General features: G+C 48.7%; 1 protein-coding gene across 9 annotated transcripts in view; it reads left to right on the forward strand.

Annotated features, from left to right (window-relative positions):
• cep112 (centrosomal protein 112) overlaps positions 1–16,355 on the forward strand; it is a 68,601-nt gene that overhangs the window by 20,425 nt on the left and 31,821 nt on the right. For all 9 annotated transcript variants that reach the window (XR_009798959.1, XM_061847345.1, XM_061847348.1 and 6 more), the window contains 7 exons: positions 35–189; positions 1,405–1,534; positions 2,094–2,186; positions 2,254–2,313; positions 3,111–3,190; positions 11,763–11,898; positions 14,308–14,403. Coding sequence is in view for 8 of the 9 variants with exons in the window: in XM_061847345.1 (XP_061703329.1) it covers positions 35–189; positions 1,405–1,534; positions 2,094–2,186; positions 2,254–2,313; positions 3,111–3,190; positions 11,763–11,898; positions 14,308–14,403 (750 nt within the window). In the remaining variant the exon portion in view is untranslated. The remainder of the gene's footprint in view (positions 1–34; positions 190–1,404; positions 1,535–2,093; positions 2,187–2,253; positions 2,314–3,110; positions 3,191–11,762; positions 11,899–14,307; positions 14,404–16,355) is intronic.

The raw sequence follows: 16,355 nt of genomic DNA on the forward strand, positions 1-16,355 counted from the left end.
GTGCTCTTTTCCTCTTCACGTGTGTGGTCTGCAGGTAGAAAGGCTGCGCGAGCTGGAGGAGCAAGTGCGGCAGCAGCGTGGCCACGCGGAGAAGAGCGACGCGTCGCTTCAGAAGCTCACGCGGGAGAAGGCCCAGCTGGAGGGCCGCCTCGCCGCCGGCGCCGCCCGACTGCGGGAGGCCAACAGAAGGTCCTTTCGGGGAGCTTTTCAAGAACCTTTTTCAAAAAAAGGACACGAGAACACAGAGGCAGTCTGCTTAGCTGAGGATCCGGGTTCAAATCCGGCCTGGCTCGTGCCATATGCGAGTTTGAATTATTCTCTCCGAAACCGACTCGGGTTCCCTGCCACATCCCGAAACCACGCACGGTAGTTTAACTGAGGCCTCTAAATTGCCCGTAGGTGTGAGTGAGAGCGTGAATGATTGTTTTTATGTGCCCCGCAATTGGCTGGCGACCAGTTCAGGGCGTAGCGTGCCATGCGGCTGCAGTCACCTGGGATAGGTTCCAACCCGCCCGAGGAGAAACGGGATAGAAAAGGATTAGAGAGGCAAAAAGGTGACGTATGTATGTATGAAAATTGGATTGTACAGCACAGTAAATCCACGTCGGTGTCCCAAGTTGGATCCTTGGCTGCGGCGAGGGTGGGTTTTCTCCGCACACCAAAAGCAGGAATGTGACATTCGCCGTCGAGGCTGGCGGCGGGGGGGGGGGGGGGGAAGCCTTCTCATTGGTCCGTGTATTTGCTTTGATTAGTTGATTTTCTTCTTCTTCTTTTCCTTTCGGCTTGTCCCGTTGTCATCTTTTTCCATCTTAGCCTTTCTCCTGCATCTTCCTCTCTCACCCCAACCGCCCTCATGTCTTCCCTCACCACATACATAAACCTTCTCTTTGCCATAGGTTGTTTTTTTTATGAAAGTTTACATAAACTATATGCATATTTAAATATTTCATTATTCGTTTTAATCACCGAGCCGATTATTAATTGAGCCGTGGGGATAAAAACAGTAAATATTGAACAAATTGGGGGGAAAACCATAGTCAGATAAATGAATGGAACAAATATTTGATGAAGGGAAAGTTCAGCGGCGAGTGCAGGAGACCTTTTAGGGCCCTCAACTGGACGTGTGAATGCTTGTTGACTGGCAACCAGTCCAGGGTGTGCGCCGGACCCTCCCGCGAGCGTAATGAGGACACGCGTGATAGAAAATTGACGGATGAAAAGGAGCTGATAGTATCGTCGTGTATGTAAATTTCACGTATCGCTCATATTATGGTGGGATGCTGTTGGTCCGTTTCCGTGCGTCTTCTTTGCCGGCACTTGTACGCTAACGCGGTGGCGTGGGGGGCACTGTAGAAATGCAGTGATTAAACGGCACGTTCTGTATATGTGCGACTTTGTTGACAGAATGGCCGTCCTCCAGAAAGAGAAGGACGAGCAGAACGTCGCGTTTGAGGAGACGCTGCAGAAGTTCCGAGCCAAACACGAGGCCCGTCTCCAGGATCTGCAGCGGGAGCAGGCGCTGACTGCGGCCAAGGCAATGCCCGCCGGCGGGTTTGACTTCACGTCCGTTGGGCCTTTGCATCCCATCCCGGCGGATCCAAAACCAAAAAAAACACCTTAATCAAGTCAGCATTTACGCAAAAAAAAAACGCCAACAAAAACTGTTTTTTAGAACGACGTGAAAAAGAGGAAACTTGGGGAAATAAATAGCGTTTTCATTGTAGTATTACATTCTTATTTTTTGAAAACTTTTCCCAATATGACATCTTTTTGACCGGAAAAACAATCTATATTTAGTTTATTCTTGTCAATATTTGTCTTAAAACCTCATTTTTGAAAAGGCTTTCTCAAAATTTTTTTTCACCACTTTTACCAAGGACAAAAAAAAAAAAATGTTGATCTGTCTGTTCACAAAATTTCATAGGATAACTTCAGGGTGTGTGGGGGAAAGACAATTTTTATCGTGCCGTCTACAAAGTACTTTTTTGCAGAAGAAAGTGTGACTTTGCCTTCTTTCGGTCGGGTCCCTCATTTTCCTTTGTGCTTCCTAATTTCAAGGTCAAGCAGGTTTGAATTCTTTCGTCTTTGCGCAGGCCTCCGAGGCGATGGAGGACTTTGAGAAAACCATCGCGCAGCTCAATCAGCAGCTCCTGGCCGGCGAACGTCACAGAGAGACGCAAGTTCGGGTATGAGCCACCCGATGGCGGCGATTGCGATTTTTGAGATGTCACGCCCTTCTCTGACCGTGTTCAGGATCAAGATTTGAAGTTCCGCCAGGAAAAAGAGGAGCTGCGGATCGACTACGACAAAAAGGTGCGTCGCTAACCCTAGCGCAGGGCCGGTAAAAGTCACTTCCTCGGCACATGCATTCCACCGGTCTCGCTCTTACCTTTTCCGCTCGAGTGCCCCCTTGCGGCCGTTAAAAAATTAGCCGCATGGACCGCAGGGTTGAAAGCGTGCGAAAAAAGTCGCGACTTGTACGCCGGAAGGAATATTCCTCATGATGTCAAGTACAGACGCGTGAAATTACAATTTTTGATGGCACGAAATACGTTCCTTTGCAAGACTGCCAACAGCTTACCACGAGAAGGTCTTTTTTGTACAAGCCCAAACGTTGACGTGAAATATTGGGCCGGCGCCGTCGGCAACATAAAGAGCTCAATCGTCTTCAAAGCGGCCTCGGTTAATGAGCTGGGCCGGAGCAGACTTTTCAGGTTAAGATCGGGTTTAAAGACCGGACCTGCACCTGGGTCACCTTCAAAGGGGGGCAGTGTGCGGCGCGTGCCCCCGGCCGGCCCACCTGCAAGAACTTAGCCAGGCCGCCCCCCCCCCCCCCCCTCCCGGGTTCAAGCGCACTGGAATCGAAGTCTCCGGAGATGAAAGGCGCTCACGTCTTCTTGATGACTTTCCGATCGTCCGGGCCACATGCTAACAAGCTGCGCGGAGTCTGTCAAGTATTTCCACGGCGGCGCTCGCTCATCTGGCGGCCATACACTCGCGCAAATGCCACTTTTGATGGCGGACGACCTCGTGCGCAAGGTCACCTGCGTCTTGTTTCAGGCGCCCCCCACCCACCCCGTGTAACTTTTTTTTTTTGGACTACTTCTCAGGTTGTGGCGCTGCTCGACGAGGCGGAAAAAGAGAGAACACAAGACAAGAGGAAGATAGCCAAACTGGAGGATGCACTCAGGTACTTTGAAAAAGACATTTTGGGCCGGGGACGAAATCCAACTTGAAGCGCACCGTCAGCAGCACAGCACGTTCCCGCTGAACGTCACTCCGACGTTCGACATTTCACCTCTCGTGTGCTGAGGTGAAATCCTTTTTTTTTTTTTTTTTTTTTTGCCTTTTATCTTATGACATTTTTTTTTTTTTTTCCCGTCTCCACACTTGAGAGGTTGCTTCCATCCCTCGCGAGGTTTTTTTTGTTAACAAAGTTAAACGGCGTCTTCTGAATTGAGGTCACTAAAGTTTTGGTACCCTGCGTTTGTTCCGGCAGGGACAGCAGCGTCTTCTAGACGAGGACCTGCAAAAGAAGCAGCGCAAACCTCTTGCCCTGCCCCAATCCCGCGGTTTAGCCTTAGTACTCAAACCAGACTTTGATCTCAAGAAGCGTCTTTACGACTCCCGATTGCAGGTTAACAAGGCGGGGCAGCCCTTTCGCTATTATTCCCTTTGAAGCATTTGGGGGAGGGGGGGGGGGGAGAGTGTCTGGTGAGTGTGACGACCACGACGACGACGACCGAGAGACTAAAAAGTGAGCCGAGGGGCAGTACTGATCAGAAGACGCCGCAAAACTATCATTAGGATTCTTTTTGCAGTCCGAAGCCGATGGGAACGACATTCCTGTGGTACACACAGCGGTCTTGACTTCAAAGCGACCCGACTTGGGAGTTTGGTTTCACTCAGCTGATGGATTTTTGCTTTGACCGGAGAGCAGAAATTTGAGATACGAGTGGCAGATGTTGGCACGGATTTCAACTGGCTTCGCTGCAAATTGGCACAAAAAAGGCGTCAGGCTGTTTCTTGGCGCTCCCAGCTGAAGTTTACCGTCGAGTCCGCTAGCTTAACGCCATCGATGTGCTTCTGATGAAAAATGGACAATATTGGATATACACGCAGGCATGTATTCTTTGTCGATGTAAACCAGGGGTGTCAAAACTCATTTCTGTCACGGGACACAGAGTACAGGGAGTCCTCGGTCTACGACTGAGATCCGTTCCTACGGGAGCAACTTTCGACTTCAGTCAGAATTTGCATCAAAATACTTTGCATAAAACAAAAAAACCAAATGCATTGAAAGAAACAAGATGATTTACTTGGCGTGGCTGCTGAGAGGCGGATGGAGAAGAAGAAGGGGAGGAGGCTGTCCTTCGCTATCGCAAAGGAACCTGGTTGGTCCTCGGTCCTCGACAAGTATCAAAGAACCTTGTTTTGCCATCGTCGCATCCGACGTCGAAACGCGCTAAAATACGGGCTTTGTCTTTAATAATTGTCACCACGGTGGACCGACTGAAGCCTCGGTGGTGTTGGTGTCTCTCCTTTCTCCAATCGTTTCATGATCTTGAGCTTCGTTTCCATGGTCACGGATTTTCGTTTGGCTGCAGAAGCGTTGCTTAAAGACACAGCTTCCTTATTTGGGGCCATCATGTCGAAAAAGGAGGGCGAAAAATGCGAAGCTACTCCCGGCGCACAAACACGGATAAGCATTAGCCAGACAACATGGCGGACGGGCGACTGCCGTTGTTACGTCGAAGCGTCTTAGGTTGAGACCGTCTCAACCCGAGTCCCGAGTCCCGACTCCCAGTAGTCACGGTTTCCCTCGGAGGGCCATTGTGATTGTGAAACCATAAAACTATTTTCATCGCCTCATCATATTTATGCACAAAATTTATCTACGTGTTTTGGCAGGGCAATTTTTTTTTTTAAACTATTGTTCATGTTAGGTTAAACAAAAAAAAAAAAAATGATCATTTATGATGAAAATTTGATACAGATTTCCACAAGAATCATGGAAGTTGACACGCTAGATCTGCCTCGGTGGGCCACCTAGAATCATGTGGCGGGCCGCATCTAGCCCCCGGTCCTTGAGTTTGACACCTATGGCGTAAAACAACTTCCGTACGTTTATGGCAGACTATTTCTGAGTATGTGTTTTGTGTTGTACTCGCCCCGGCGGTCAAGGTGCACACACCGCACCACAACACAAGCGGCATAATGCTGGTCTGGAACCCATCAATGGGATTTCCTTTCACTTCTATGGGGAAAGATGATTTGAAAGATCAACGTCAATTTCAAAGATATTTTCATCATACAGAGCTCCCGTAAGCCACAGTGAAGTGTTGCTCTTGCCGTCGTCCGCCTTCTTTCTTATCAGTGTTTGGCCACATTGGCGAAATCGCGCAGAGACGACAACTGGAAACGTCGATGAGGGGAACGCTTCGGCCGTCCCTTCCAAACGTTTGTTTCCACGTCCTCGCGTGCGTCTCTGCCGTCCGTCTGTGCCATTTTGCCGTACGATAGCGCGACATTCCCCCCGTGGCCGACGCCACTCTCAATACAAAGCGGAACACGGCGGCGGCGCTTTTGCCGGCGGAATGCGGATCCCCGACTAAGCCCGTTCGGCAACCTCGGGCCGACTCCGAGCCCCCTGAGTGCTTGGCTCGATAGCGACACAGACGAGAGAAGAGATTTTCGCTCTCGGATCCTCATCAGTGAGTGGAAGCGCTTGAATGGTTTTGCGATCGGCTGCCACGCGTAGCCAAAGACTTCGGCGAGTGGACAACCGCGCCTAAAAATCTTTCAAGGTACCCACAGGATGTTATTTTACTTTTCTGTCAGTAAAGTAGGATCCCAAAACCGTGTGCTCTATTCCCATTTCAAACTCCTCTTGTAACAACAATCTAACTTGGAATTTTTCAAAAGTGCAAGATCTTCCCAAAATTCAAGAGATATCTCAAGCGCCCGGACGATACCAATTACCACTGCCACTGACAAAATGATTAGCCAAACATGTTTTTTAACCGGTCGCCGCGGACGAAGGTCTTGCCCGGCGATGCCTGCGAAATGGAGGTTTTTAACCACCGTAATTGCCGTAAGTTCCCTGTAGATGGCGGCATTGCATCGCTTGGGATTTGACAGCTGCACGGCTTTTCAGGAGAGGACAAAGATTAGGCGGCGGGTCTTGGTTTGTCGTGTCAATTATGAGGGAGAAAAATGCCAACTTGTCGGAAGTTTAGGCAAATCTTAACAGAGTAGATGCATCGTAATTTCCGGCCTACAAGCCGCGACTTTTTTCACGCGATTTATGCGGTGATGCGGATAATTTGTGCATTTTTCTGAACGGCCGCAAGGGGGTACTCGAGCAGAAAGAGGTTAAGAGTGAGACCGAAATATATGTGCCGAGGAAGTGACATTTTACCGGCCGCGTTAGTGCTGCACTAACGTTAGCGCTGTGCTAGCGTGTTACGGGTGTGTCTCAGTGAATTATTTTTTTCTTTTTTACCGGCCCTGTCAGCGCCGCGCTAGCGTTAAAACTCTTTCTGTGCACCGTCTTTCTTTGTAAATATCTCCTGTTTCAACGTGGGCATTTTTACACATGTGCGGCTTACGTATATACCAAATGGTATTTCCTTTACAAACGTACCGGGTTAGGATTATAGCCAGGTGCGGGAATTACGGGATGTATCGATCACGTTTGTAGAAAAAAAAAAAAAAAAGTTCACGAGGAGCATCAGCGTCGCTCACGGCGGGCGCGTTTGATAGCTGAATATCTGTAAATGAATTATTATTTTGCTATCAGAAACCCTTCCTGGCTCTTGTTTTTAAGTTTGAGGCCTGAGAAAACCTGAAAATAGAGTAAGTTTCTTTCGGCTTGTCCCTTTCGGGGTCGCCGCAGCGTGTCATCTCAGATGATGCTTGGCACAATTTTTTTTTTTTTACGCCGGACGCCCTTCCTGACGCAACCCTTCGCGGGGAGCGGAGGCCCCAGTGGGACACGAACCCACAACCCCTGGTTTACCAAACCAGTGCTCTAACCACTGAGCTACGGGGCCTCACACATGAGAAAACCTGAAAATATCCCCGTCAAAGTCGGCGTTGTGCTTGCCCTTCGTTTTATTTTCACAAAGTAGCAAAAGTAACACTGCGCGACTGCTGATTAAGAAGGCCTGTTTTGGTTTTCTTTTTTCTTAGTTGGTTCTCTTGCTTCTATTGTCACACAAGTCCGTATTTTGCGGGTCTTTTGTGCGCATTCAGGCCCGCAGTCAGCGCAACTCTGTGTGGAATTTGTGCCTCATTCAGTTGAGTCGCAGGATACGCTTGTCTTTTCATTTTCAGTCATTAGAATGAAAAGTCACTCGGTATTCGGCGTCCCACTCACAAGGGGACACTTGATGGCCGTTTGCGCTCTCGTTTGTTTCTTTTGAACGACAGCTGAGGCATCCGGCGGCGCCTTAATGACGGGCGCCGTTAGCATCGGCGAGGAGTCGAGTCGCCGCCTCGTTAAGCCGTCAACCGGCGGGAAAGTCTAATTAAGCGCTCGGGCTCGGTGGCGCGCCAACGCTTACCTGCCTGCTGCCGTGGCAACGGCGAAAGGCCTCTAAAGGCGATCGGGGAGAAGTTCAAAGTCAACGCTCACGCCGCGTGCGTCCGAGCGTGTCGAGATGGAAAGGTCCAAGATTCAATGAAACGCTGGCTCTTATTCTTTGGATTGATCGGACTTCTTCGTGTACTTTGAGTTCCTTTGCATCACTCGCCTTCCACGCCATGCAATTTTCTTCTTCAACATCAACCTGCGTTGCTGCATCCGTTTCAGGTTTTGGGTGACGTTACCGTAGCAACAAGAGGCGGCAGTAAAAAAAAAATAAAAAAAAAAATAAGAAGGAAAATGAGCTTTGCACGTTTGAATTCAAATCTGTGTCAACTTTCGGCCTATTCTTTTGAAAATTGGAATATTCAGACGTCTTCCGTAGCCTTTTGTAGGTTCCCGGTTAGCAAGGCGTCAGCACTTTGACGACAGGGCGTCAGCGCGGCCTCGCAGAGTGCAAAATGACCCGTTAGGCAACTTCAAACTCTCAAGACGTAGCCAGTAAATCTTTTTTCATTGAATGGGATTAAGAAGACAGTGGATAAAAAGAATTCATGAATGAAATGCAAAAAAACGAAAAATGAAGTGTAAATTGGCCACGTCCGTTGATGGGTTGCGGTTTTGCGACCGTCGGCTGCCGCCTCAGCGGCCCAAAGTGGCTCGTGATCCATTTTGGCCGCGTCCAAATTACAGGCGGTCCTCGGTTTGTGACGGCACCGACGTCCGACATTTGGAGGTTACAAATGGGGATGCTCACTTCGCGCCACGAAGTGAAAGCGGTGCCGAGCCTGCCACGTCACGGTTAGCCTCAACTTTGGAAAGTGATGGACTGACCCTCTCTTTTGTATGCAAACAATATCGGAGGTGCACTCCAGGGCCCGGCCCGGCCCGCCATCAGGTCCCGCTAAGCACGCTGGCGCTGGTGGGCGTGCAACCCACTTAATGCTTCCCTCCTTCACGACATCAATCGTTTCCTTTTCCTCCGTCGGCTTTCTTGGGGGATGCGGATGAAAAGCAAGCCTGCTTTGTTTTCTGAATATTTCACTTTTATATTTTCCCTCTTTTTTTTTTTTTTTCCATCTGGGGCCGCCTTTGAAGCATCTGTGGCTTCCCTTCTCACAGACGCAAAAGCGTCGAAACAATTCAAAAGCAAGGCATCTCGATTTAAGAATGCTTTCCGGCGTGGTGCGTTTCCTTGTCTACGCCAATGTCTAAAAACTGGTCAATTCATTTTTTTGCCAATGAACATTAGCAACCCGAATAGCGGGCATGAGAACAGAGCTGCGAAAAGTTAGTGAAGCCGTCTTCCCGGCGGGTTCCACTTCCGTTTTGTGGGTGGCCGCCGTCACCCAACAGAATTTCTTTGGTTTTGTTTCCGGCCAACGACGGACGACTGAAAAGTTTGACAGTCCAGCTCGTGTAATTTGGGACTCTTTAGAACAGACTGAGCACGATTTTTTTTTTTTTTTTTTTTTTTTTTTTGGGTCAGTATCCCCAAGTTTTTTTTTTTTTTTTTCAATGCAACTTTGACGGATGTCGATTATCTGCAGATTTCTGCAATCCGTGGCCAGGCTCGGTTCTGTTACCCCCCCCCCCCCCCATATACTGTAATATCAAACAATGTTGCCTGAGGTGGGCTGATGTGCACATTGGGAGCACTTTAATACGTGTATTATTAGATTTTCATTGAGTGTGCGACTGCTCCGATGGAGTCCGTAACCGGACCCCCCCCCCCACCGCCAACTCCTCCATGTTGTGACCTTTTGGCCAATTTTTATGTATTTATTGTTTTGGATGACAAATGTGCACCCGAGGACGCAACCAACAAGATTCAGCAGAGCAACACTTTCAGCGACACTTTGAATTAGCGACAGCGCGTCGGACGTCTCGGCCTCGGTTGGGGAAACGCCGCAATGGCCGCGCCCCCGGCCCCGCCCTCCCCGACCTCTTCACCTCCGCGTCCTGCCCGTTGAGAATTTAAGGATGAGAAAAGTTCCTCTCTGGCGAAGGCCCGTCTTTAATCCGAGCCTCGCGTCCTTCCACTTTTTCCCCCAAGCGTGGACGCCGGCGCCCCCCCGGCGCTGCCGAGCCTCCCGGAGTCTTTTTCTCAGTCCTCTCGTCTCTCATCTGGCCGTCGCTGCTCTGTTATTGGCGGTGACGCGCCGTCTAGCGAAAGGTTCTGGCCACACACGGGCCGGCTCTTCTCCCAGGGACGGCCGTCGGTTCCGTGCGGTCGCGGACTCTTTTATGTTTCAGTCAGTGTGTCACGTACTTTTGAAGTTTCTTGTGCGTATCCGTCTTAGGCAGCTCCCAAACTAGTCATTCCGCCAGTGCTGCTGTCAGTCAAGTTTGGAATGTTTTGGAGGTTTTTTTTTTGTTGTTGTTTTTTTTTTTTGCTCTCCTTCTCTCTTTGCTCTCGCGTAACTGGCAGAATTCATTGTCGGGCTTTCGTGGAACTTGTCTTCATCCCCCCTCGTCGCTTTCCTCTTCTTCCGGCTTCATCTACGCTCGTATTCTTTTTGAGCCCGAGAGGCGGCGCAGTTATTGAGACTGATTAATAATTACGGAGTACACAAAATTGGGAAAGGGAAATGGGAAAAGAAAGAAAGAAAAAAAGAAAAAGAAGCCGATTTCTTTGAAGTTTGATGTCTGACATGAGAGAGCCCAAAATTACAAAGACACAGAACTCTACAAAGAGACGCAAAAGCGTCCATATTCCTTTTTGATGTTCTCCTTCGTTTTGACTAACACACACTTGCGCATACGTTTGATAATGTGCTAAACACCGATGAACGCATGGAAGTTTGGAAGTGTTTTGGGTTGGAAGTAGCCTCCCCCCGGCCCGAAAGCGACATTCTCCCTCCCGCTCTTCCGCCTCCAGGGAAAAATGAATCGTTCACATTTAGAATATTCATTTGGAGGGTGCAGGATTGTCCCATTCTGATCATTTTCCTCATCGCCGTGGAAACAAAGAATTTCAAACCGTTTGGTTCGCCCGGACTGACTCTTTAGCCGCTGGTTTAATTCAATGTCGGGTTAAAAAACGAGTTAACGACGGCACACGCAACTGGTGATTTATTGATTTATGTATTTCTCTTGGCGGCACGGTGGAGCAGCTGTAGAGAGGGTTGGCGTCACAGTTGTGAGGAGCGGGGTTCAAATCCCGGCCCCGCCTGTGTGGAGTTTGCGTGTTCTCCTCCGTGCCTGCGTGGGTTTTCTCCCTCCCGGTGACGGCCGGGACGGGCTCCGGCGCGCCCGTGACCCTTGTGAGGATGAGTAGACGGATGGATGTATTTCTCCAACCTCTACCGAAGCAGATGTCAAGACCCCCCCTTCCCGCCCGACCCAAAATAACCTCAGCCTCCAACCTTGAGCTGCCGCTCGCATCCTGAGCCCACCTGGAGACTCGACAGCTGCTGCGCGGCTGCTTTGCCGCTGACAGCCTGTCAGTCGACTCGCCCCGAAAACGATACCGCCTGACAATTGCCGGCGATACCGGTAGGAAATCTGCACACGCCCCAGGTGTCAGGGGGAATATATTCAGTACACAAAATAAGAAACACTTATTTGCAATCTAAAAAAAAAAAGAAGAAGGAAAAGTCATGGGTACACACATGCAGATGCTAATGTACATTTGGATTAATTTTTTTCAAGTCGTCGTCTTCTACTGAATTGTGGCGATGTTGGCGTCCGCTTGGCAAGGATTTGTTTCAACATTTATGATTTTCGAGACCTGCTCTTATGGCTTCAAGTTCACGCTTGCAAAAAATGCTCCAAAAGTCGCGTCGGCGAGCAACGCGCTGCTAAATTTTCGACTGGGCCACTTTCAGTCGCCTTGCGATGAACTGGCGACCGGCGATGAACTTTCACCTTTGCTGTGAGCGGGCACAAGATCAGTCACGAAGAAAATAGATAAGGAACAACGGCGGTTACATCTTCTTAATCCTAAATCGAAGATTAATGAAAGGAAATGAATCTGCGCACACTTTTTTTAGCAAAACAGCTTTATTGCCTAAAAAAGCCTCCCAAGTTTTGTTTCCCGAGGCGACATAATGCCGCACGGCTCCCGCGGCAAAGTTTTCCAACACTTTCCAAGCTCGCCCGCATTTCCAATGGCGGAATCGACGGACGCCATCTTCCTTCGCGCTGACCCGCGTTTGTCTCGTCTCGACAGAGATGCGGAGAACCAGCTGGAGCGGGCCAGAGAGAGCCAGCGGCTGCGCCTCCGACAGGCCGACGCGGCGCTGGAGGAACTCGGGAGGCGGGCCGAGCTCGGCTCGGAGAAGGCCGAGGCCGAGTTCAAGCTCCAGGTTAGACGTTGACGCGCACAACCGTAATATTGATCAAATATTGATAAAAGCGCACCGCAGGTGCAGCTGTTTTCTCACATTACTGCTCCTGCATAAAAATCCGCCGAGTCGCAAATGCGTCGGTCAACATGGACGTGCGTTGAAAGGGATTGCGAGATGCCCGAAAGGGTTTGGCCAAGATGATGCAGACGCAAGCGCTCGTTGTCATTTTGCTTTGGAGCGCCGATGTACGACGGCGTCACGCTGGCTGTCCCGCAAATCATCTTCTTTCCTTTATCACATCACATAGAGCGATGCCTCGGTTCTGGACCGCAACCCGTTGCAGAAAACGCTTCGAGAAGTAATTTGTTCGAAAACCGAATCAATGTTTCCCATTACAATGAATGGAGAAAGAAATAACGCGTTCCAAGCCTAAAAAACTTTGGCTTTTTTCTCAGCTTTTCCATATAGTAAACTGCATAGTAGAAATAAATGTATAGTTTAAATACTTTATATCGTGAAATAATTTAAGAAATATAGTAGTAGTAGTTGCTGTTTGTTATTTGCGGCTTTCGTCGGGAGCATTTGTGTACCGATTTTTCGTTCGAAAAACCGTTGTGTTCCAAACCGGGGATGTTTGAAAACTGAGGCTTTACTGTACTTGTTACTTTCCCTCGCGCTTGTTATTTTGCATGCTCGCTTACCAGAAAAGAAGGTGCGTCAATCTTGAAAGGTTTCTACTATTTTGGCCTTGTTACGCGTTGAGTAATAAAAGGATCAGCGGCAGGTCGCACAATGGGCCCTCGGCGGCAATTTATTGACATGACTTAGTCCGTCTTTTAATCACGTGGCAATGGTCAAAACTATCATAACTATAAACAGCAGCAAAAAGTCCCTAACGCACCTCCGTCATCTGAAGCGGTTTAGAATGAATGTTTATCCGATAAATGTAAATAAACAACTGTTGTATTCGCATTGAGGTTGTTATTGGTACCGAAGTAGAGCATGTCAGGAACAACTCTCAGGAGAAAGCATTGCAACGGCCACAACCGCAATTAAAACAAAAAAACACGTAAGTCATTAATGACATAATTGGGGAGTTACGCTTTTGTAATTGTTCCCATTAAGTTTTGGTCAACGCGTGTGATTGCTGACATGTTTCTGCAGGTGCGGGCGGCTTTCTCACAGTCGGCGGGTGTGGCCGAGGGAGCCGCCGCGAAATCCGCTGACGACGTCGGCCGCTCTTTTATCCGCATGTTGGGCCGATGTTGCCGGAACGCTGCCGAGCGCGAGCGTTCTTGCCTCGAGTTGTCATGAAAATTTTTCATTATCATCAGTTCTACTTACCAAACGCTTCGGATGAACGTGCATCCGTCCCAGGGAAAAAAAAAAACAAAACTTGGGACATAATTCAGATGGGGAAAATCATCCTATTGTCGGAAAACGCCGGCGTGTGCTGCGTCCGTCGACGTTGTGCCTCACAAAACGTTTGCGCATAGTGGAAGGTGGCCTCGATGCAAAGGTTGCCCAGCAACATATTTTCTTCCGTCTTTACGCGTGTGCACTACATTGTTGTCGAAGGGGTGAAAATCCTCTTTGATGGCAAAGTTTCGCAAAGACTTTCTCGCTTTGACTTTCGTAGCTTTGCTGGTCCATGTGGAGGATTTCGTTTTGATGCTTGGAACATGTTTGTATTGATGTCTTCCTCCCTCCCTCCCTCCATCCATCCTTCCTTCCATCCCTCCTGCTGGTCCTCCTCATCTCCCCATGTTGATCCCCCCCCCCCCACCACCACCAAAATGTGACTGCTTTGTCGCAAACGGAGGGAGCAACGCTGTCATCCTCGCTTTCAAACCTTTTCCCCCTAAAACGTTACCATCCTCACTCCTTCCTGCTCTGGTCGGGAAAAAAGAAACGTCACACACGAGTTGGCATTCTGTGCTATGTCGACGGTTTCAAAGGAAGATTGGCACATTTCACTTCTTTTTTTTTTTTTGGGGGGGGGGTGCTTCCATCGGCCAAAAAAGCACATCCAGAGGTCCGCTCACCTGGTATGACCCACATACAGAAAGCTTTCAGTATTTTGTTATTAATGATGCAGATGAGCCCGTGACCTTTTGTGAATTTCAAAGTCGAGACGCAAATATGAATCGACAACTGAGCATTTAGCAAATTCATTTCTGCCTCTCGCCAGTAAATATGCTCGGATTTTCGTAGTCCTGCACGAAAGCAGACTTAAAACTTTGTCTTTAGTCAACATAAGACATTTGCTTTTTTTTTTTTTTTTTTTTTTTACTTCGCCAAAGAATGACAGACATTTTTCAGCATTTTCTTATTTGAATGAAGTGTTTCTTTTTATTCAATTGATTGAATGGGGGAAAAAAAATGAATCGATTCTTCCAATAAAGTTTTCTCATGTTTGTGTTGCAGTTGGAGAAGATGGAGGAGGACTTGCAGCAGTCCAGGTCTCGGTCCAAGGAGTTGTCGCTGCAAGCGGACGCCCTCAGACAAAAATACGAGCAGCAGGTCCGTGTCGACGTTTGAACGATTTTCGTTCCGCTGGAAACTTTTTTTTGTCTCGTCCAAGTGGAATCATCTTGTTATCGCCCCACCCCCCAACCCCTCCATTCACTCCGATTCATTTCTCGTGAGAAGTAAGACGCTTTTGATTGCGCCGTGACCCCATCGTCGCGTCCGTCTTCTCCTAATCGAGGTTGCCAAAAGTCATTTCAATCTTCCCCGCCGGTCGGACGACATGCTTCACGGCGAGAGAGCTGGATTCAATTAAGCCGCCGCTTTGGATATTATCTGTGGAGGCCGCGCAGTAACCAATTATTCCGCAGAAAAACACCGTCGCTCCAGTATGGCTTCGTTCTGCTTTTAGGCGGGAAAAAAAAAAACGGCGAGAAGAGGGAAAGTTAATGGAATGGCTGAAATGTTTGTTTTTGTCACAAGATTTCCGGGGAAAATCCTTTCCAAATGCCACAAATGAAACAAAGTAAATCACACTGCCATCATTTCCTGCAAATCTTCCAAAGTATTTGATGAATATGTCTTTTGCAAAACCGCAGATGGCGCCGCATATCAACAGTGTTGGATGAAAATGCGCTCGCGTAATTCGGAGGCCTTACGCAACGGTCCGTAGCCGTGGCTTTGAAGAATCTAACAAGTCTTTTGACGTATTAAAAACCACCAATTTGGCTTCATTTGGAAATGGTGAATTTCGACATTGTTTTCTAACTTTCGGTCCCCGGTGGCGTCCCCGTTTCGGGCGCCGAAATGACGCCGGGCTCGTCTCACCGACGTACGAGCGCCGCTCAACTTTTGGGAGGGTTTCCCTCAGCCGTGCATAATCAGACCTGGAAAATAATCGTCAAATGTTGTCGCCTTTGATTGCCCTTCAAGTCACAATTGAGGAATGTCTTTCATCTTTTATTGCAAAAAACAAGTCTGCGTTGTGTTATCTTGATTGCGTTTGCGGGATGGATGTTTGCAGGCCTCGTGCGACTTTTCTTTGATTTGTTTTCCAAAGCACCAAACGGGCCGTAGCAGCTTCTTTTGTTGTCTTTTTAACCAAAATGAGCACAACGTGCGTGTGGGACAGCGGCGACATTGGAATTTAGCAACAGCGTCCGTGTGAACGCTCGCTTGCACACCGGACTAAGTTGTAAATTGCTGCAAAAGTGGAACTAAACGTGCAATATGCATTCGTTGTGAGCGTGAACGCTTGCAGAGGGAAATTCAGAAGTCATCGCACGAATGGCGCTTGAAAGCCATCAAACGTTTATTTATAGAATGCTGCTGTACAAGTGAAGTAATTGTGTAGTTTTCCGACCGCTTTGAATGCCAACTTCCCGTTATCGCTATGAGAGATGATAAAGCCCGTCGCGGAAGGAAAAGGTGCACAATCAAAGCGGCAATTGTGGGAAACGGGTTGACAGTCGACGACGCCAGGTTAGCAGCACATCAGGAAGCCTTTTGTCTTCAAGATAAAAAAAGAAAGAAACTCAGCGGGATGAAGGGCCTGTCGGCGTGACGACGGGCCGACGAACGCTCGCGACACTTTCCGCTGATTAAAGGGAAAGCGGGAAAGGAACGCGCAGCAGCGTATGTCCATTATTCGGGGGACGCTGTCATCGGCGGCGGCGCGACGACGAGCTGAAAGGGCGCCGGAAAGAAAGCAATCTTCGTATTCCTCAATTAGCTCCTGGAGGTATTCATTTAGCAATCTGTTTATTGTTGCGCCTTAAGTTGGGAGGTGGAAGTTGCATTCAAGGTCTCTGGAAAGAACTCGTGACCAGTCGAGAGAAATTTGCTTTTGCCCCGACAAAACTGAATTTTACATTTGACTTTCGCACGTGTTGCGCCGAGGGGTTACGGCTGCTTCCGCGAGCCTTCTGAGGATAAGCGGCTTGGGTACTTACAAGGGCATTTTGATTGACTTTGATTTGAATACCGCCCATGTCATTTCGCCTTCG

Source organism: Syngnathoides biaculeatus, chromosome 16, assembly GCF_019802595.1.
Source record: "Syngnathoides biaculeatus isolate LvHL_M chromosome 16, ASM1980259v1, whole genome shotgun sequence".
NCBI classification, from domain to species: domain Eukaryota; kingdom Metazoa; phylum Chordata; class Actinopteri; order Syngnathiformes; family Syngnathidae; genus Syngnathoides; species Syngnathoides biaculeatus.